The sequence below is a fragment of the Lolium perenne genome, chromosome 5 (assembly GCF_019359855.2).
Source record: "Lolium perenne isolate Kyuss_39 chromosome 5, Kyuss_2.0, whole genome shotgun sequence".
In the NCBI taxonomy this organism is placed as follows: domain Eukaryota; kingdom Viridiplantae; phylum Streptophyta; class Magnoliopsida; order Poales; family Poaceae; genus Lolium; species Lolium perenne.
In genome coordinates this window covers 150,230,741-150,252,743 of record NC_067248.2, presented here as the reverse complement: position 1 = coordinate 150,252,743, position 22,003 = coordinate 150,230,741, and the positions used below count along the sequence as shown (strand labels likewise).

General features: G+C 41.6%; 2 protein-coding genes across 2 annotated transcripts; one reads left to right on the top strand and one right to left on the bottom strand.

Annotated features, from left to right (window-relative positions):
* Positions 1–1,084: 1,084 nt before the first annotated feature.
* Positions 1,085–6,850, bottom strand: LOC127300243 (uncharacterized). The gene is made up of 6 exons (XM_051330337.2): positions 6,395–6,850; positions 6,168–6,289; positions 5,938–6,028; positions 5,452–5,581; positions 5,288–5,367; positions 1,085–1,715 (listed from the first exon to the last, which is right to left on the bottom strand). The coding sequence occupies exons 1-6, from the start codon at positions 6,682–6,684 to the stop codon at positions 1,253–1,255; spliced, it is 1,176 nt and encodes a 391-aa protein (XP_051186297.1). The 5' UTR covers positions 6,685–6,850; the 3' UTR covers positions 1,085–1,252.
* A 13,767-nt stretch (positions 6,851–20,617) lies between these two features.
* Positions 20,618–21,988, top strand: LOC127300241 (uncharacterized). Its single transcript, XM_051330333.2, has one exon. It carries the CDS (start codon positions 20,704–20,706, stop codon positions 21,766–21,768), a length of 1,065 nt encoding a protein of 354 aa, XP_051186293.1. The 5' UTR covers positions 20,618–20,703; the 3' UTR covers positions 21,769–21,988.
* Positions 21,989–22,003: the final 15 nt, after the last annotated feature.

Sequence of the window (22,003 nt, the reverse complement as noted above, 5' to 3'; positions counted from 1 at the left end):
AAGATCCATTCGATTCCGAAATTGGTAATAGTAGACTGATAGATCTCGGATCTACTAGGGTTCACATCTAAGTGACTCCGTAGGTCAATTGACAGACACTTATAAAGACTTCCTCCGTCTGGCCCGAATCCGATACTAGTATAGTGGAGTACCATATGGTATGTTTATTGCAATAATGAATGCACGAAAAAATATTATTCTTTTTTTTGATTTCCTCCTCTCCGGTCTGCAAGTACCTCTGGTCCTTCATATACCTAAGTAAAACGAACCAAATCAGAACAATTATGTGTGCAGTAGTAGAGAGGTACTTACGGGACGAGCGTGGGGCAGGATACGGCGAGAAGCAGCCGCCGGCGAGGGCGCGTGGACGGGCGGGCCTGCCGGCGACCTGAGACCTAGGGCCGGCATCTTTCTCACAAGAGAGCGCAGCGCCATCAGGTTACTCGTTTGAGCCGGCGGCAGCGATCTAAGGTTTCGTTAGCTAGCTCGCTCGCTGGCTGGCTGGCCTTATTTGGCTTTCTTGTGGTGCTTTGTTCCAAAGCGCGCGAGGAGGGCGCATTATGATAGCGGCCGCCCTCCGACTGCTATTCCATCTCCAATTTGGTTCCGCCACCGATTCAACTCGGCCCATACTCGTCCAGGGCACGGGAGAAACAGATATAAGTGCTAAATCAGAATAATAATTCTCTATCTCTACTGTCTATCTACTACCTAAAATATTCTCCAAAAAAATATCTATCTACTACCTATAAAATCTTTGTACCATTGTTTGATGTAACGGAAGAGGGTGGTCATCCGTCCCAAAAACTATACGTTTGTTGCGTCACGAGCTAGCTAGCTCATATTGAGGAGCCAGGGTAGATTCTCTCTTGGCGTCGTGGATCTGTGATTGATTTCAGGGTGATTTTGTTGCGGCTAATGTGCGCTCAAGTTGAATGCATAGTAGACAGGGCGAGCACAAAGAATGGTGTAACAACGGCTAGAGAGCATGCGTCGCAAACATGGAAATCTTAACACGCTTTCGTTTCACCGGATTTTGTTGTCTTGGTTTCACGAAAAAAACAAGCAATATCCAGAAAGGCAGTAAACAGAAAAGTAGATCAAAGTAATAATTAGACAACATGCACTTACATACACAGTGTATTCTGACAAGCTTTGCGGTGCAAGAGAAAAAAAAATGCTAGCTATTCCTTGTTGATTCTAAGCAACATGGGGACCTGAAGTTTCAAAATACATTACATCAAACTTAACACTACTTTAGTGGTCCCATCCCCATCGACGCTCGCAGCTTGTTCATCGCTATAATCTCTGGATCGTTAGGATCAGGACCATTCCCGCCGCCCTTCTTCTCTTTCTTTTCCTTTCGCTTCTTAGGGTCCTCCCTCGGGCCATCATCCTCAGCAGGCCCTCGAGGACTGCCGCTACCATGGCCACGTCTTCTACGGTGCTCTCCGTCTTCACGGTCTCTGTCTCGCCGATCCCGGCTCCTTGAACGGCTCCGGTGCCTGCCACGGTCTCTGTCCCGGCGCTCCCTTTCCCTCCCATCCCTCTCTCTGTCTCTATCTCGGCTATAGTCATCATCTCGGATGCGGTGACGGTCTCGATCCCTATCCCTCTCTCTCTCTCTTTCACGGCCTCTGTCACGGTCTCGGTCTCTGTCCCGTCCCCTCCCATGGTCCCTGTCATAATCCCGATCTCTGTCATGATCTCGGTCCCTGCAAAAACAGAGAAGAAAAGCGCAGGGAGTCATTATCTAAACAAGACTAAATCAAATAGCTAGTGCATGCATTACAGAGCAGTATCACACCGTGTTTAAGAATGTCAGTAACCTCAAACCACAGACAACATGCTGAGAAACAAGGGAACAATTCGTCATTCAGCAATTGCCCCTTTCTCCATAACTCGGTAGAAGGTCTAGCTAAATAATCAAATCGGAGCCTTGAGATATGTACTCCCTCTGTTTCAAAAATAAGTGCCGCAGCTTTTTTTAGATACGAATGTATCTACACTACAATGTGTCTAGATACATTCATATCTAGACAAAGCTGCGACACTTATTTTGGAACGGAGGGTATCCCAACAAAACAGGTACTCCTACAATTTTCAGCTCACATCACATTTAAACATCTATTAGACTACCATTTCTAAACAATAGTCCAACCCTGATGAAATATGTTGGCATACATAACTACTCCCTCCATCCTGAAGTATGTGTACGCTTGGACATGTTTTAAGTTAAACTTTATTAACTTTGGCCAACTCCCTAGAACAAAGTAGCAGCATTTATGACATTAAATTAATATCACTAGATTCATATTGAATTCAATAATATAGTAATTTGATGTCACATATGTTGCTATTTTTGAGTAAAAAATTGGTCAAATTTTTCCAAAAAAAGAAAACGTACACTTATTGGTGGACCGAGGGAGTAGCTATATAGTCAGGTACCTACAGTTGTGTCTACTGTATGAACTGATCTGTATTTCATTTGCTCAAACAATAAGATTCCCCAAAGTTGTAAGCCATATAATGGGTGACAGTTCACTTAAATGGTCGACGGAAAACTACAAATGTAACCATTGTTCGTTAACTTAAAAAGCGGCTGGGTTATGAACATCGGTACACTTTTGCACAGCTAAGCAAGTATTGATTTGTTAATTGACAATGCATATAACCAGCAGTGACAATTTTTTACCACAGGTGTGCTTTTCAGGATGTAACACGAAGTTAAGCCCTTAAGAGTGCGCAAACATATCAACTTTAAAGAATACGAGGGCAATTTCTGCCAATAATAATGATGAAATAGGTAAAGAGATTTACACATATATGCAATCCTAAATACTCCCTCCGATCCATGATAAGTGTCTGGACTATAGTTTAAATTTGGACTAAGTTGATCTAAAGTCCCGACACTTACTATGGATCGGAGGGAGTAGCATTTTGATGACTGGTTATGGTTATTCATCATAAAGCTGACTTATCACTGAGGAACTCAGGAAACAGAATCCAACATCAATTTGACAACACAACCCTAAGATTGTTTACAAACATAAACCATTGTTTTTGAGGTTGAAGCCATATTTGCTTCGTGTTACATCTACTGAAGCCAATACCAAAGGCAGTATGTCAAACAGTCAATACATCTTTTATACTCCCTCCGATCCAAATTACTTGATGCTAAAATGAGTGTATCTACAACTAAAATGTGTCTAGATACATCTATATTAGCATCAAGTAATATGAATCGGAGGGAGTACAAAGATTAAGTTATAATTACCAGAAATAAACAAAAAAAAAATCCCAGAATCCCAGAATTATCAGACATAATGGTGGCCCTAAGATCTTAAAAGTTTTCACAAAAGCAGGCACAAAAACAAGTAAAGAGCTTATCATGTAAAACTCAAAGGTTATATGCCAGCACAGGGTGAAAGTGGATGTTTGTGAAATCTGATACAACATGAGCTAAAGCAAGAGCAAGAGCAAGAAAAATCAACAAGAAATATTTTCAAAATTGAACCATTTTGTGAAACCCTAAGATTGTTTACAAACATAAATCATTGTTTGGCGCATCATACTTCTCACTGCATACTATCAGTGCAGAGAAACCTGGCAGAGCCACGATTATTCACTGTAGGAAGCAACTCATCTACCAATGGCTCTTGACATTAACATGCCATGGCAGTAACTCTAGTATGCAAAACTGCAAATGCAACACTGCAATGCTACAGGCATCAGCTTCCAATAAGATCTACAGGATTAAAAATATATAATATAATTATAAATACTCCGTAACTAAAGTAAATGTCACTGTTTCAGTCTTGCAGCGATACAAGACAACAAGTGGACCTGCAAACGAATGGTTGGCATGAATGCTCCTGCACTGCTCGTTGGTCTTGTGTTATTAAAGTCAGATCCGCATTTGAAAAAACATAATTCACATTTTACACAGATTAAAGAATAGGGAATTATGTACTCACTACCCAGTTGATCCAGCTGCCAAGGCAAACTTGGTTTTAAGAGATAAACTATATTAAACCTAGCCCAATCAAGCAAGAAACCATGTTTGGCAAAAGTACACTTTCGCACGATGCTTAACCAATAAGTAAATAAAACACCATTGCCCTGAACCCAAAGAGCACGTGGACCAACAGTGACTAAAAACTTGCCATGAAATGATATTACCCCTCTCAACTATTAGCTGATTCTTACATTCACGCAAGAGGAATACAAATGCTTGACATGTTAAACATTTCAAGAAACACTAACAATAACTCACAGGCAAACATTCGCCTGGCACAGTTACAAAATTTTACCAGGTTCTATACATTTCAGAAAAGATAAAACAGGCTTCTTAAAAGTTTTCATGAAAGCAGACAAGAAAACAAGTAACCTGCCTCAACCTTAAACCTGCCTATCATTTCAAAAGCTCAAAGATCAACAGCAGAAAAAGAGGGATGTGAAACTTGATACAAGAAAGTTTAAGATGAACACAAACAAGAGCAACAAAATTCAATAAGAAAACTGGTCAAACAAACCGCTTTATGAGTTTTATTCTGTTTGGCACATCATACTTCTCAACTGCACACTATCAGTACAGAGAAACCTGGCAGGGCCACAAGCATTCACTATAGGAAGCAGCTCATCTACCAATGACTCTTGATATTAACACGTCATGGCAGTAAGTACTAGGTATGCAAATATGCAATGCCACAGCAACAGCTTCCAGTATGACAGAGCATTAGTACAAATAATATAATAAGCCCCGCAAAAAAATATAATAACCAAAAGAAACTAGAGTAAAATTCACTGTTTTAGTATGGCAGCGATACGAGGCAACAAGTGAGCTGCCACAAAAGCTCTTGCACTGGTCTTATATTTATTATTAAGTCAGATCCGCATATGAAAAGGGCAAGTCACATTTTACACACATGTGGTACTTATCTACATAATCTACAGCTACAAAAACCAAGATAAATTTTATTACTTCCAAATTAGTTTATATTTTCGAAGTTAATATGGCTTTAGTACGACGTTACTTTCATGTAACGACATAAGATCAATGAAACAGAAATTACTTACGGGCCCTCAAACAATAAGAAAATAGAACATCCTTAGCTCCGAACTTGCAAAGAATCATCAGAGTACTATAAGGGTCAAATGAGTATTAGCCCTCTCAATTCTCACCTGATTCTCATTTCCACACAAGCAATATCATTTTAGATTCATTAAGCATTTCAGGAGCAAGTGAAACCATCTACGCGGAAAACAATTCATATGAAGCAGATACCTGTGATGTCTTTCATGCTTCCTGTCCCTATCCCTCTCCCTGTCCCGCTCTTTAGCTGGGCTCCTTCCACGGTGATGTTCCTGTTGAACAGGAGAAAACAAAGTCAGCACTTCTGGTTAACAAACTTGGTGGATTAGTGAAGACCATTTACCAAGTATGCTCACCTTTTCGCGAGTGTTAGGCTCATCTACATCCATAGGCTCCCCTTCCTCTTTATCTTCCTCCTCTTCCTCAAAATCATCTTCAAGTGCACTCCTTCTAGGCTCTAGAGTTCCAGAAGCTTCAAGGACCCATCTGTTGAGAAGATCCATGAAAATGAATTTGTTTAGCATCTGGAGTAGATCAAAAAGCAAATGTGCATTTTAGATTGTTGACCAATAGCCAAGAGGAAAATATCTCCTACTAAATCCATATTACTCAAACATACATGAAAAGAAAACTATTAGAGTTGAACAGATAGAGAACAAATATAAGGCAACTCTAGTCTCAAAAGTTATACCCATATTTTTAAGATACAGCATAGCAGTCTCAAAATATCAGAGAGAAATTGAGCAGCGGCAGAGGGCAGTGCCAATGCAAATGTGTCAAACAAGATAAATTTTAAGTGCACATCAGAGGCTCGCTCCACAATTGGACAATAGAAAACAGACCTTTTCTGAATGCGGGGGAGGGCAGTGTCGCAGCAGTAGTCCTTGGTCAGGAGCTCATCAATGAACTCGTCGACGTGCGTCAGCGTGAACTCTGAAACGAACACAGAACAAATGAGTAAAACAACCGCATACCACCCAAAAAAATCTGACATCGCATACACCTGTCTAGCTAGCTAGCAGCATAAGTGCAAATCTGAGATCAAGAGAAATGTAAAATTGGGGGTGCATACTTCCATCGTTGAGCTTCTGCCTAATCTTGCGGTAGTCGTTGTAGAGTGGCTCGAGGTACTGGTAGACGTCGGCGATGGTGCCGGTGAGGCGCAGGTAGAACGCCCCAAGAACACGGACATACCTAGAGCAGAACCAAGAAGGATAGCAGCAATTTGTCAGCTCAATTCCCGCAAGAAGCAGCTAGAAGCAGTGAAAGGAACTGGAGATTGCTCGAAAAGGAAATTACTTGTAATCCTCGTTCTTGATGAACTCGACGACGATGTCCTTGTCGGGCTGGATCTGGAGCATCTTGAGGGCGAGGCAGAGGAAGGGGGTCGGCCTGCGGTTGCCGCCGTGGGTGCCGCCGGTGTGGTCGAGCTCCATGGCCTTGTCGACGAGGGTCTCCGCCGTGAGGCCGAAGCACTCCCCCTTCCAGTAGGTGGTCTGGTAGATCTTGGACCGCACGATCTTCTCGATCAGGTTCTGCGGGTTCGTGCCGTGGACGCTCCGGGCCAGGGGGTCCGTGCGGTTCGCCATCGCTGCGGGCTCTCTGGCGGCCGGCGCCGGAGGCGGCCGAGGCGGCGGCGGCGGCGGCTACGCCACTCTGCTGACGGGAGCGGGGTCAGGATTGGGATTGTGGGGGATTGGGGTTTGCGGGCAGAACCCTAGATTAGACGAGCCACCGCCGCGAGAGCTTTCGAACCGACCTTGGCACCGGCAAAAGTACGATTTTCAATTTCTTTTTGTGAGTAATGAAACCAATTGTAAATACAGTATCAGCAACTCAAATAGAGTAGTTCTTCATTTTTCTTATTTTTTTTCAAGAAATCAACCGATCTATTAATAACTAGTACAAATAGCTTTAAAAATAAAAAAAATAACAAATTGGTACTCGGACCATCTAGCGACGACTACAAACACGCACGAGCCGAAAGCGCGTCGCTGTCCCCGTCCCTCCATCGCTGAAGTCAGGCAAAGCTTGTCGTAATAGAGTTTATTGTAGTAAACAGACTGGAAGTTACTATGCTAAGGTCCCAAATGACCAGCGCACCAGAGCAGCAACCATCGCCAATGGTGACAACCGTAGATCAGAACATACTGACATGAAACCACACCAACAAACACGAAAACCGACCAGATCCCATGAGATCCGATGGGCACACAATTCCACTCGTCCTCCGTCAGCGCTAGATGCACCACCGGAGCTACGATAGGACGGAGAGGACCTTATTCTGACTTTAGGATGTAACCACCGCCTCACCATAAAAAAAAGACTGAAAAACAAAATAAATTAAGAACATAAACTCCCCGCCGGCGAGGGACCGTAGTCCACCACACCCCCAAAAGACCAACGACGGTATCGCCACGAGGAGGACGGAACCCTAGATGGCTTTTTCAGCCGCCTCCTGTTGTCTCTTACACGTAATGGTTCGTTTAGTTCTAGACACAAGCAACAGCTAAACATGTACTGATACGTCCATTTTGCATCACTATTTTATATCATAATTTACTGTTATTCATTGATATATTTCATATTTAGAGATGATACTTATGTTATTTCATCTATTTTGCATGTTTCATGATTATTGAAGAATCATTCACCGGAGCCAGGATTCTGCTGGAAAAAGCACCGTCAGAATGCAATATTTCTGGAGATCAACAATTGACAGAAATTACACCGAAGATCTTATTTTTCCCGAAGACGAAGTCAGCCAAAAGGAGGGACCAAGGAGGACCGCCATGGGCCCCCCCATAGGCCGGCGCGGGCCCAGGCCTGGCCGCGCCGCCTTGTGGGGAGGGGGCCCACAGCCCCCTTCGGACGCCTCTCCTTCGCGTACTTCTTCGCCCCGAAAACCTAAGCTCCAGGGGAATAATCGCGAGGAGACACAGCCGCCTCTGCGGGACGGAAAATACCAGAGAGAAAAAGAGCTCTCCGGCGGGCAGGAATCCGCCGGGGAAATTCCCTCCCGTAGGGGGAAATCGACGCCATCGTCATCGTCATCGAGCTGGACTTCATTGGGACAATCATCACCATCATCTCCACCATCGACACCGCCATCTTCATCGCTGCACCTCGTCACCGCTGTAACATCTAGGGTTGAATCTTGATTGTTTGATAGGGAAAACTCTCCCGGTATTGATTACTCCTTGTTATTGATGCTATTGAGTGAAACCATTGAACCAAGGTTTATGTTCAGATTGTTATTCATCATCATATCACCTCTGATCATGTTCCATATGATGTCTCGTGAGTAGTTCGTTTAGTTCTTGAGTACATGGGTGAAGTCTAAATGTTAGTAGTGAACTATGTTGATTGATATTCAATGTTATGATATTTAAGTTGTAGTGTTATTCTTCTAGTGGTGTCATGTGAACGTCGACTACATGATACTTCACATTTATGGGCCTAGGGGAATACATCTTGTATTCGTTTGCTAATTGTGGGGTTGCCGGAGTGACAAAGAACTCGAACCCCGTTGGTATATCGATGCAGGAGGGATAGCAGGATCTCAGAGTTTAAGGTTGTGGTTAGATTTATCTTAATTACTTTCTTATATTTGCGGATGCTTGCAAGGGGTATAATCACAAGTATGTATTAGTCCTAGGAAGGGCGGTGCATTAGCATAGGTTCACCCACACAACACTTATCAAAACAATGAAGATTAATCAGCTATATAAAGCGAAAGCACTAGACTAAATTCCCGTGTGTCCTCAAGAACGTTTGGTCATTATAAGTAAACAAACCGGCTTGTCCTTTGTGCTAAAAAGGATTGGACCACTTGCTGCAACTATTACTCTCGCATTTTATTTACTTGTACTTTATTTATCTGCTATATCAAAACCCCCTGGATACTTGTCTGTGAGCATTTACAGTGAATCCTTCATCGAAACTGCTTGTCAACACCTTCTGCTCCTCGTTGGGTTCGACACTCTTATTTATCGAAAGTACTACGATACACCCCCTATACTTGTGGGTCATCAAGACTATTTTCTGGCGCCGTTGCCGGGGAGTGAAGCGCTATTGGTAAGTGGAATTAATTGGTAAGGAAAACATTTACTGTACGTGCTGATTTTATTTCTGCCTGCTGCTATAATTCATTGTGGAGAGATCTTCTCTTGAATTCCTATTTGGAAAATCTACTACTACTGCAAAGGTAGTGGATGAGGCGCCAGGTGAGAAAGAGGTTCCATACAAAATACCTATGAAAATTATTGAACGTGTTGTGGATAACCGCTATGAAGGAGATGGAACAATCCATCCTGGAGACCATTTACTGTTTTTACATGAATTATGCGGGTTATTCAAGTGTGGAGGTATTGCTATGGATGAAGTTAGGAAGAAACTATTCTCTATATCGCTGTCTGGTAAAGCGGCGCATTGGTATAAATTGTTGAAGAATGGTGATTCTCTTGATTGGAAGGATATTGTGCCTCTATTTTATTCTAAATTCTATCCTCCAAGTGAAATTCACAAAGACCGGAACCGCATATATAATTTCTGGCCTCATGATGGAGAGAGTATTGCCCAAGCATGGGGGAGATTGAAGTCTTTAATGCTCAAATGTCCCATTCATGAGCTTCCTGGTAATATTATCATTGATATTTCTATGCAAGACTTTCTTTTCAAGATAAAACCTTGCTGGATACTACTTGTTCTGGATCATTGACACGCAACAAAGAAGAGTTTAAAAGGGACCTTCTTGATCGGATCCAAGAGAATACTGAAGGATGGGAGAACGACAAAGGTAGAGAGTCAGGTATAAATTATGATTATGAATGCATTGAAACTTTTATGGATACTGATAAATTTCATAATATGAGTGCTGCTTATGAACTTGACTCTCAAGTTGTTGCAATTTTTTATAAAGCTTTCGCCTCTCATTTTGAATTGCCTGGGAAGAATTTTGATAAGTATCATGAACCTTACAAAGATAAAACTGTTCACCTATAAATAAATGTGTTGAAATTAAAACTGTTGATCATATCCTTCCTGAAGCTTATATTGAAAAACTCCTTTCCCTGCTAAAATGAAGGAGTATTCTGTTATAACTAGTGCGGTTAATAAAAGTGCAAAGAAACCTATAGAACCTGAAGAACAAATAAAGGTTGAACCTGCTATTGCAATAGTTAAGGATCTTGTGACTGAAAATGTAGAAGATGGTCATATTATTTTTTTGAAGATGCTTCTAATATTGTTTTGCATCCTAATAAGTCTAGGAAAGCCAGTGTTCCTATGCTCTCTGTTAGAATTGGTGATCATTGTTATTATGGTTTATGCGACATTGGTGCAAGTATTAGTGCCATACCTTATGAGCTCTATACGGAAATCATGCAAGAAATTGGTTCTTGTGAACTTGAAGATATTGATGTGGTTATTTGGCTAGCTAATAGAGAAACTATCTCTCCTATTGGTATCGTTCGAGATGTGGAAGTTCTATGTGGTAAGATTAAATATCCTGCTGACTTTTTGGTACTTGGTTCTGCTGCTAGTAAGTCTTGTCCTATTATTTTTGGTAGACCTTTTCTAAATACTTGTGGAGCTGTTATAGATTGCAAGAAGGAAAAAATTGTGACTAAATTTGCTGGTGAATCTTATGAGTTTAATTTCTCTAAATTTGCCAAAACTACTTATAAAGCTGATTTGCCTAATAATGATTTTAGAGTTGAACAGTGTGCGTCTATTGCTCTTGCTCCTAATAATCCTTTGCAGCAACATTTGGAGGATAGTGAGAGTGAAGTCTTTAGGGAAGAAAGGAATGAGCTTGATGAAATTTTCCTTCGTCAACCTATTCTTAAACATGACTTGCCGGTTGAAGATTTAGGTACAACACCACCACCAAAGGAAGATCCTGTTTTTGATTTAAAACCACTACCTGATAATCTTAAGTATGCTCATATTGATGATAAGAAAATATATCCTATTATTATTAGTTCTAAGCTTTCAGAATTTGAGGAAGAAAGGTTATTGGAAATATTGAAGAAACACCGAGGAGCTATTGGCTACACTCTTGATGACTTGAAGGGGATTTCTCCCACTATTTGCCAACATGCTATCAACATGGAAGATGATGCAAAGCCTGTTGTTGAACATCAGCGTCGTCTAATTCCTAAGATGAAGGATGTGGTAAGGAATGAGGTATTAAAACTTCTTGAAGCAGGTATTATATATCCTATTGCTGATAGTAGATGGGTTAGTCCTGTGCATTGTGTTCCTAAGAAAGGAGGAATGACTGTTGTGCCTAATGATAATGATGAGCTCATCCCTCAAAGAGTGGTTGTAGGGTATAGAATGTGCATTGATTATCGAAAAGTTAATAAGGTTACTAAGAAAGATCATTACCCTTTACCCTTTATTGATCAAATGTTAGAAAGGTTGTCTAAAAATACTCATTTTTGCTTTCTTGATGGTTATTCTGGGTTCTCACAAATTGCTGTTAAAACTAAAGATCAAGAGAAAACCACTTTCACTTATCCCTATGTAACTTATGCTTATAGACGTATGCCTTTTGGTTTATGTAATGCTCCTGCTACTTTTCAAAGATGCATGTCTGCTATTTTTCATGGCTTTTGTGAGAATATTGTAGAGGTATTCATGGATGATTTTTCTGTCTATGGGAATTCTTTTGATAATTGCTTGGGAAACCTTGATAAAGTTTCGCAGAGATGTGAAGAAACTAACCTTGTTCTTAATTGGGAGAAATGCCACTTTATGGTTAATGAAGGAATTGTATTGGGACATAAAATTTCTGAGAGAGGTATTGAAGTTGATAGAGCTAAAGTTGAGGCAATCGAGAAGATGCCCTATCCGAGGGATGTTAAAGGTATTCGTAGTGTTCTTGGTCATGCTGGGTTTTATAGGAGATTTATTAAAGATTTCTCCAAGATTTCAAAGCCTCTTACTAATCTTCTTCAAAAAGATGTACCTTTTGTTTTTTATGATAATTGTAAGGAAGCTTTTGAAACTCTAAAGAAAGCCTTAACAACTGCTCCTGTAGTTGAACCTCCTGATTGGAATTTACCTTTTGAAATTATGTGTGATGCTAGTGATTTTGCTGTAGGCGCTGTTCTTGGACAGCGAGTAGATAAAAAATTAAATGTTATTCATTATGCTAGCAAAACTCTTGATGCTGCTCAAAGAAATTATGCTACAACTGAAAAAGAATTATTAGCTGTAGTGTTTGCTTGTGACAAGTTTAGATCCTATATTGTTGATTCAAAAGTCACAATTCATACTGATCATGCTGCAATTAGGTACCTTATGGAAAAGAAAGATGTTAAGCCTAGGCTTATTAGATGGGTACTTCTTTTGCAAGAATTTGATTTACATATTATAGATAGGAAAGGTGCTGATAATCCTGTTGCTGATAACTTATCTAGATTGGAAAATATTGGTTATGATCCTGTTCCTGTTAATGATAGTTTTCCAAATGAACAATTGGTTGTAATAAAGGTGAGTTCGCGAGATAGTCCTTGGTATGCTGATTATGCTAACTTTATTGTTTCCAAGTACTTGCCTCCAACCTTTTCAGCTCAGCAAAGGAGGAAATTCTTTTATGACTTGAGGCATTATTTTTGGGATGACCCACACTTATATAAAGAAGGAGTAGATGGTATTATGCGAAGATGTGTTCCCGAATATGAACAACAAGAGATATTGAGTAAGTGTCATGGTAGTGCTTATGGAGGACATCACGCGGGAGATAGAACTGCGCAAAAAGTTCTACAATCAGGTTTCTATTGGCCAACTCTCTTCAAAGATGCAAGAAAGTTTATTTTATCTTGTGATGAATGTTAAAGGGTTGGTAATATCTCCAGACGCAATGAAATGCCTATGAATTATACTCTTGTTATTGAACCATTCGATTGTTGGGGATTTGACTTCATGGGTCCTTTCCCTTCTTCAGAAGTATGTTACTAAATGGGTGGAAGCTGTACCCACAAAAAGTGCTGATGGTGAGACCTCTTTAAGAATGCTTTTAGATATTGTTTTTCCTAGGTTTGGAGTACCTAGATATATTATGACTGATGGAGGTTCTCATTTTATTCATGGTGGTTTTAGAAAAACTCTTGCTAAATATGGTATTAATCATAGGATTGCTTCCGCTTATCATCCTCAAACTAGCGGGCAAGTAGAATTATCAAATAGAGAGATTAAATCTATTTTGGGAAAGACTGTTAATAAATCTAGAAAGAACTGGGCTAGTAAATTAAAGGAAGCACTATGGGCTTATAGAACTGCTTATAAAAATCCTATGGGTATGTCACCTTATAAAATGGTTTATGGGAAAGCTTGTCATTTACCTTTAGAACTAGAGCACAAAGCTTATTGGGCTGTAAGAGAACTAAATAAAGATCCTAAACTTGCCGGTAAGAAGAGATTGCTACAATTGAGTTCTTTAGATGAATGGAGAAATGAAGCTTATGAAAATGCTAAACTCTTTAAAGAGAAAGTTAAGAAATGGCATGATAGAAGAATTATCAAAAGAGAATTTAATGTTGGAGATAAAGTCATATTGTATCGGTCTCGTCTCAGATTTTTTGCAGGGAAATTGCTCTCAAAATGGGAAGGACCATATGTCATTGTGGAGGTGTATCGTTCAGGGGCAATTAAAATTAGTTCTCTGCAAGGTGATGCCACACAAGTAGTGAATGGACAAAGGCTCAAGCACTATATTTCTGGAGATTCTTATAATGAAGATGTTGATGTTATCCAAGTGGTGACTCCGGAAGCTTTCATCAAAGGTCAAATTGACAGTTCTGCAGAGTTCGACTTTGAATAGGTAACAGTACTGGTAATAAAAAGTTCGCGTTTAACTTTACGAACAATGTTTTTGCTATTTTCGGAAAATATGAAAAATTACGAGATCGAAACGGAAAGGAGGAGACACACGAGGGCGTGCCCCCATAGGCCGGCGCGGGCCCCAGCCTGGCCGCGCCACCCTATGAGGACGGCGCCTCGTTGTTCCTCTCCAACTCTGGTTCGACCTGGTACTTTCCTTCTGTCGTGAAAATTTCTGCTATATAATCCCCCGGACCCCTGGAGGTCCGTATATCATTTTCTCGTCGTATTTTGTTTCAAGATGTTTCTGCCAGGATCTGCTTCGGATCTAGAGCCAGCATGTCTTCGTCGGGAACTCCGAAGGACAACTTCTTAAAGGACGTCGTCAACCCGTACATGAATGAGCTGAAGATGCACCCCAAGGAGTTGCTGCTCGTAGATGGAGAGTTGCAGATTGAAGATGTCCGGGGTCCTAAAGGAGAAGGAAGTTTGGAGGACAGGATGGAGAAATTAGAACAAGAGGTCTTCAACTACAAGAAGATGGCTGAGCGTGAAGTGGACATCTTCCACAAAATTGTGTCTGAACTTATTGATGGACACAAGAAGGAGACTGCAAAGCTGTGGGACGATATCCTCTCACTTCACGACACTACCAACAAACTCCAAGCTCAACTCTATGATGTTCAGAATCAAAACTGTGAGTATGAAAACAGGTTCAAACACATAAGCTATGCTGCTAGTTTCAGGATTCCTGAGACCAAGATGTCGTTTGTTGATGGGGAGCCTCTTCCTTGGAAGTCTGATGATGGGAAGGATTCACCATCATCACCGAAGGAGTAATTCATCATCGGTATTGGCATCCCCTTGGTTTGTTCCAAGCTTGGGGGAGTGCCGCGGTATCACATCATCACTATCTTTTACCTTTTTACTATCAAGTAGTGGCATATCATGAGTAGGAAAGTTATCATATAAGATGGTTTGCAGTGTGGAAGTATCTCTCTTTTTAGTTGGTTATCTATGTATCCCTTGGTGTGAGTTATCGTTATGGAATATCAATGAGAAGTTTTATCATTTACATATTGCACATCTTATTTTAGTTTGCAATCCCTGTTATGTGATTGATCTTGTTGTTAGTATTGGTATCACTTTGGGAGCATTGATTAAATCTATTTGGTTTTGGCAAACTTAGCATTGGTCAATAGTAACAACACTTTGAGTTTAAGTAGAAAAGAGGAAATACATGTAGATATGTGGTTTCATTATCTTTCTTTCTTGTTAGTTATGAGCTTAGTATTCTGAAGTTAAAATTATTTGAGCTTACAAGAAAGATGCATGATTGTTTCTATCACATGTATATTTGTTTGTTTCCCTCAACTCTTATGCTTGCTAACCAACCTTGCTAGCCAAAGACCTGTACTGAGAGGGAATGCTTCTCGTGCATCCAAACCCTTAAACCAAACCTATGCCATCAGTGTCCACCATAACTACCTACTATGTGGTATTTTGCACCACTCCAAGTAAATACTTCATGTGCTACCTTTAAACAATTCAAAAGTTATCATCCCTTATTTGTGTCAATGTTTTATAGCTCATGAGGAAGTATGTGGTGTTTATCTTTCGATCTTGTCATTTACTTCTGACAGACTTTCACAATGGACTAGTGACTTCATCCGCTTATCCAATAACTTTGCAAAAAGAGCTGGCAAAGGGGTTCCCAGCCCCAATTAATTAACTTGCATTAATAATTCTCTTCACATGCTTTGCCCTGATCTATCAGTAAGCAACTTAATCTTGCAAATAGACACTCCTCCATGGTATGTGAAATGTTGGAAGGCACCCGAGGATTCGGTTAGCCATGTCTTGAGAAAGCAAAGGTTGGGAGGAGTGTCATCAATAATGAAACTAAATACATGTGTAAACAAAAGAGAAGAGGGATGATCTACCTTGCTAGTAGAGATAACGTCCTTCATGAGAGCCGCTCTTGAAAGTCTGGTTGATAAGGTAGTTAGAGTACCCGCTACCATTCGTTGACAATAACAAACACCTCTCAAAACTTTACTTTTATGCTCTCTATATGATTTCAAAACTTGAAAAGCTCTAGCACATGATTTAAATCCCTGCTTCTCTCTGCGAATGGCCTATCTTTTATTTTCATGTTGAGTCAGTAAACCTATTTCCCTCCATCTTAAGCAAGCAATTGAGTTGTTGTGATCCAACCATCTATATTGTGATATATTTAATCATGCCTTTTATTCTTCCTTGTTTAGTACAAGTTTTATCTGAATGAATATAGCTTTGAAGGTTATCAATGATCATGAGGAGATTATTATGATTGAGTATGCAAGTTTTGCTATAAGCTTTAATATAAGAGCGTTGCTCGATAAATAAGTACAATCTGTTAAATGTTCTCTGACCAAGAACGAAGTTTGCCATCACCAATTATGATTTCCTATGCACCTTTATTTGTGATTTCCTTTTACTTGTTTCAAGTTCAATCAAATTGGGAAGTTGTTCACTAGAATGTCTTGTGTGAATTAATATGATGCTTCTTGTCCGTATTTTATTTATCGACTCTTCACTCCATAAACATGTGGTCTTGTTTACCGAGTTCAGTTTCGCTTGGGGACAAGCGAAATCTAAGCTTGGGGGGAGTTGATACGTCCATTTTGCATCACTATTTTATATCATAATTTACTGTTATTCATTGATATATTTCATATTTAGAGATGATACTTATGTTATTTCATCTATTTTGCATGTTTCATGATTATTGGAGAATCATTCACCAGAGCCAGGATTCTGCTGGAAAAAGCACCGTCAGAATGCAATATTTCTGGAGATCAACAATTGATGGAAATTACACCGAAGATCTTATTTTTCCCGAAGACGAAGCCAGCCAAAAGGAGGGACCGAGGAGGGCCGCCATGGGCCCCCCATAGGCCGGCGCAGGCCCAGGCCTGGCCGCGCCGCCTTGTGGGGAGGGGGCCCACAGCCCCCTTCGGCCGCCTCTCCTTCGCCCGAAAACCTAAGCTCCAGGGGAATAATCGCGAGGAGACACAGCCGCCTCTACGGGACGGAAAACACCAGAGAGAAAAGAGCTCTCCGGCGGGCAGGAATCCGCCGGGGAAATTCCCTCCTGGAGGGGGAAATCGACGCCATCGTCATCGTCATCGAGCTGGACTTCATTGGGACCATCATCACCATCATCTCCACCATCGACACCGCCATCTTCACCGCTGCACCTCGTCACCGCTGTAACATCTAGGGTTGAATCTTGATTGTTTGATAGGGGAAACTCTCCCGGTATTGATTACTCCTTGTTATTGATGCTATTGAGTGAAACCATTGAACCAAGGTTTATGTTCAGATTGTTATACATCATCATATCACCTCTGATCATGTTCCATATGATGTCTCGTGAGTAGTTCGTTTAGTTCTTGAGGACATGGGTGAAGTCTAAATGTTAGTAGTGAACTATGTTGATTGATATTCAATGTTATGATATTTAAGTTGTGGTGTTATTCTTCTAGTGGTGTCATGTGAACGTCGACTACATGATACTTCACCTTTATGGGCCTAGGGGAATACATCTTGTATTCGTTTGCTAATTGTGGGGTTGCCGGAGTGACAAAGAACCCGAACCCCGTTGGTATATCGATGTAGGAGGGATAGCAGGATCTCAGAGTTTAAGGCTGTGGTTAGATTTATCTTAATTACTTTCTTGTATTTGCGGATGCTTGCAAGGGGTATAATCACAAATATGTATTAGTCCTAGGAAGGGCGGTGCATTAGCATAGGTTCACCCACACAACACTTATCAAAACAATGAAGATTAATCAGCTATATGAAGCGAAAGCACTAGACTAAATTTCCATGTGTCCTCAAGAATGTTTGGTCATTATAAGTAAACAAACCGGCTTGTCCTTTGTGCTAAAAAGGACTGGGCCACTTGCTGCAACTATTACTCTCGCATTTTATTTACTTGTACTTTATTTATCTTCTATATCAAAACCCCCTGAATACTTGTCTGTGAGCATTTACAGTGAATCCTTCATCGAAACTGCTTGTCAACACCTTCTGCTCCTCGTTGGGTTCGACACTCTTATTTATCGAAAGTACTACGATACACCCACTATACTTGTGGGTCATCAGGTACCTTGTTATTTTTCTTATTTTCTAAAGAGTTACAGTTTTCCAAACGGGTTCAAACGGATCAGGTGCCTTCATCATAGCTATGGAACTTCCTCGAATTTGGAATTTAAATGGACAATATATAGCATACAGTTGGAAAGCGATGAAACCGTGTCTAGAACCATGTTTTCTTCGGATTTAGAGTATAAGTGAACAATATATAAGTGGATACATATATGTAATTGGACCTATAGTCATGAATATGAAGCAACTACAATGTGAATATGCCTCAGTCACAAACATTTTGCCGACCGTACTAGCAATCTAACATATGTTTATAAACTGATTCACCTTTATTCTTTTCTTAAGGGGGTACAACTGTCCAAAATGGGTTAGAACGGATATGGTCACATAGTTGTGAAATCAAACATGTGTTAGTCCGAGTGGACAAGAAGAGAAATAGATCGGATACAGTTGGAGAGCGGTGAAACCTCATATACAACCATGCTTTCATCGGATTCATGTGAGTATAAGTGGACAATGACTCGATACAAATATGTAATTAGCTCTATTAGTCACGAATATGTAGCAAATACAAGGTGGATACATCTAAATTACTAACCATTTGTCCATTGTCCTAGTGAACCAACATATGCGGGGATAAAATGTTTCACCTAAAACTAAGGTTGATAAGATCCCGAGGAGCACAAGTAGAAATGATTACAAGAGAGAGCGACTAAGGTTGTTGGTTTTTGTTGCAGTATTGAACTATGTTTTTTGCATTGAGCTAGTACAAGTTAGGTTAGTAGGCATTTGCGTCGACGTGGTAGTTGATAAATAGTTGATTGATCCTTGTCGAATACCTGCGAAACATGATATAGTATAAACATCACTGATGTTTTTGTATCCATGAGTTATTGTAAGTATCAGTGATCAAAAGTGACCAAAAACAAAACCTATATGTCTATCTGGATACAAATTTATCATCCATGAGCTTCTAGTTAAATCATCCATTGAAAATAATCCATAACACTTTTACCTATAGCTTGTTAGCTCACGTCTTACCAGTTGTCCGCTCGTTTTCTTTCACAACACATATCCTAATCTTCACTTCCAACTTATATTAATTTTTCTTCTTCGTTTTCTCCTACTATGGATACTCCACGAGTATCTAGGGGTGCCTCCATACAAGTCAATACCGTGTTTTCTTATCTGCCAATACTGTTAGTTGGGCACCGACTAGTAGCAATTTCTCTAATCCAATGACACACCAAACTTTCTCGCAAATTATTGAAGTCTATTTATTGACTCGTTAGCCTCCTTTCTCGTTCTTTTCTTGTACGCTTCAATTTGACAACACATATATCATATCATATTCTTTCTCTTTCTCCTCTCTAGCTTTTCTCATAATACCATATCAATTTACCACTCATGTATCATGCCATAATAAAAATATAAAATAGTTAGAGATCAGAATGGTTTTCATATCTTTTTTTTGAGGTAAAAACATAATATATTAAGCTAGCAAGCCACCTCATTAAAAACCTTCCAGCCCCCTTAGGTACCCTGGTAAGGAAAAGAGTGCGTCTGAAACTTACTGCCAGAATCAAACAATCATTACATCGTTCAGGAGAGTTTGCAGAATGAAACTAGGGGGTTCAGCAACCCAACTACAGCTAGTGGAACTAGAGAGACAGTTCTTAGCTATTTCATGAGCTACTTTGTTTGCATCTCTCCTACAATGCCTAAATTCAACATTCCCAATCCCTCCAGCTTGTACCAGAATGTCTGCATATATGGCCACTGCATCGCTCCAGATTCGGTCCGTTCCAGAGCATAAATTGATCACTTCAAGGGAGTCAGATTCTGCCTCAATATGAGTGTACCCAAGACGATTGGCCAAGGAGAGGCCATGCAACATCGCCGTTGCTTTCGCCATATTGGCTGAAGCCACATGCGGTATAAACGTCGACGCCGCCGTGATGAAATCCCCTCTACAGTTTCTCAAAACTGCTCCCGATGCACCTGTACCGGTTTCCAAGCTGTATGCCGCATCGACATTCAGTTTAACTATAGACGATCTTGGTCTTTGCCATGTCTCCTTAGTTTCCAACGAGCATGACTTTACCTTTGCGGAATTAGCAGTAATCCCTTTAATAGAGTTTATGCATTGTGATATCAGCGGTACTTCTTCCCCATGCGATAATTTCGTTCGGATCCACCAAATATACCAAGCAGCCACTGCAACAACATTAGGTATCATGATCGAGTCATAACCTGGGAGGGGTAGAATGGTTTTCATATCTAGTTCAGAGAGTTCAGGGCAGCGACCGGGGTGAAATTTGGAAAAATAAAACAGCGGTTAAGAGGTGTAAACATTTTTTTTTTTTTTTTTGAGCTTAGTGTAAACATTTTTTTGAGATGGTAAGCACAACTGGACGTAAAAGCCCAAAATGAATTCGGCCTAAAACTCAAGGTCGGCCCATCAGCATATGGTGTATATACATCTGTCCAGTGAGAAGTCTTCCACGGCTCTCTGCTGACCTCAATTCGATCTCGAGAAATCCCCAATCGACCCCGATCCCCAATCCCCCCAACCACCCACCAAGCCCTAACCCTAACCCTAGCAACCCCGGCGAGCGAAGATGCCGGCGACGGCGGGGCGCGTGCGCATGCCGGCGAACAACCGCGTGCACAGCAGCGCGGCGCTGCAGACGCACGGCATCTGGCAGAGCGCCATCGGGTACGACCCCTACGCGCCCGAGAACAACAAGCACCAGGCCCAGGCCCCCTCCTCCTCCGTGTCCGCCAACGCCGCGGCCGCCGCCGCCAACGCCGCCGCCGAGGCCGCCGCGCCGCCCTCCTCGGACCCCTCCTCCGAGAACGCCTACAGCAGCTTCCAGGGCCTCCTCGCGCTCGCCCGCGCCACCAGCGTCCCCACCGACGAGACCCGCGGCGCCTGCAAGAAGTGCGGCCGCGTCGGCCACCTCACCTTCCAGTGCCGCAACTTCCTCTCCGCCAAGGCCGCCGACATCGAGGAGGACATCCTCGCCGAGGCCGACGCGCAGGCCAAGCTGGCTGCTCTCAGGAAGAAGACCGCCGGTGACGAGGAAGGTTCTGATGAGGAGGATGAGGACGACGTTGACAGCGATTCCTCGGACTCGGATATCGATCCCGTGCTCGAGAAGCTGATTGCTGAGCGGGAGCGCGCCAAGAGTCGGCGGGGGAAGCATTCCGAGGAGAAGGATAAGAAACCGAGCCGCCATCGGAGCAGCAGCAGGAGCAAGTCGAAGCACCGGAGGAGCAGAAAGAGTGACAGCGAACAAGACTCGGAGGAGGAGGAGAGAACCAAGGATAGGAAGAAGGATAGGCGGAAGAAAGACCAGGATAGCGAGAGTGACTCTGACAGGAAGAGTCACAGGAAGAGTAGGAAGGATAGGAAGAGGCGAAGGACCCACCGCAAGAAGGATGAATCATCTGATGATGACGATGAGTCTGGAGGGGAAGGGAAGAGACATCGCCGCCACCACAAGAGACGTCATCACCGCAGGGATGCATCCGATGGTGACAGTGCTGGCAGTGAGTCCCCATATGAGAGGAAGCGATCCAGCAAGAAGAAGAGCCACCGTGGACTGGATGAGGATGAGGGGCATGGTCCAGAGGAGGCAAAGCGGACCGGGGAGAAGACCAGGGAGCATAAGAGGAGCTAAAAAGGGAGTGTTGAAGTGGTAAATTGCACTGAACGGTGATTTGTCAACAGTGCTGGTCTTTTGTTATTTGTTTCTTTCAAATGGCTGTTGCATTTGAAACATGATTCTTAATATGTGTAATTTACTGGTGTATTGCTTTGTGTCAGTGACTAAACTATGAGTCGATTAATACGCATAAATGTTGTTTACCTTGAAATTAATAATTGAGTATATTTAACAAGAGATGTTTCAAAGA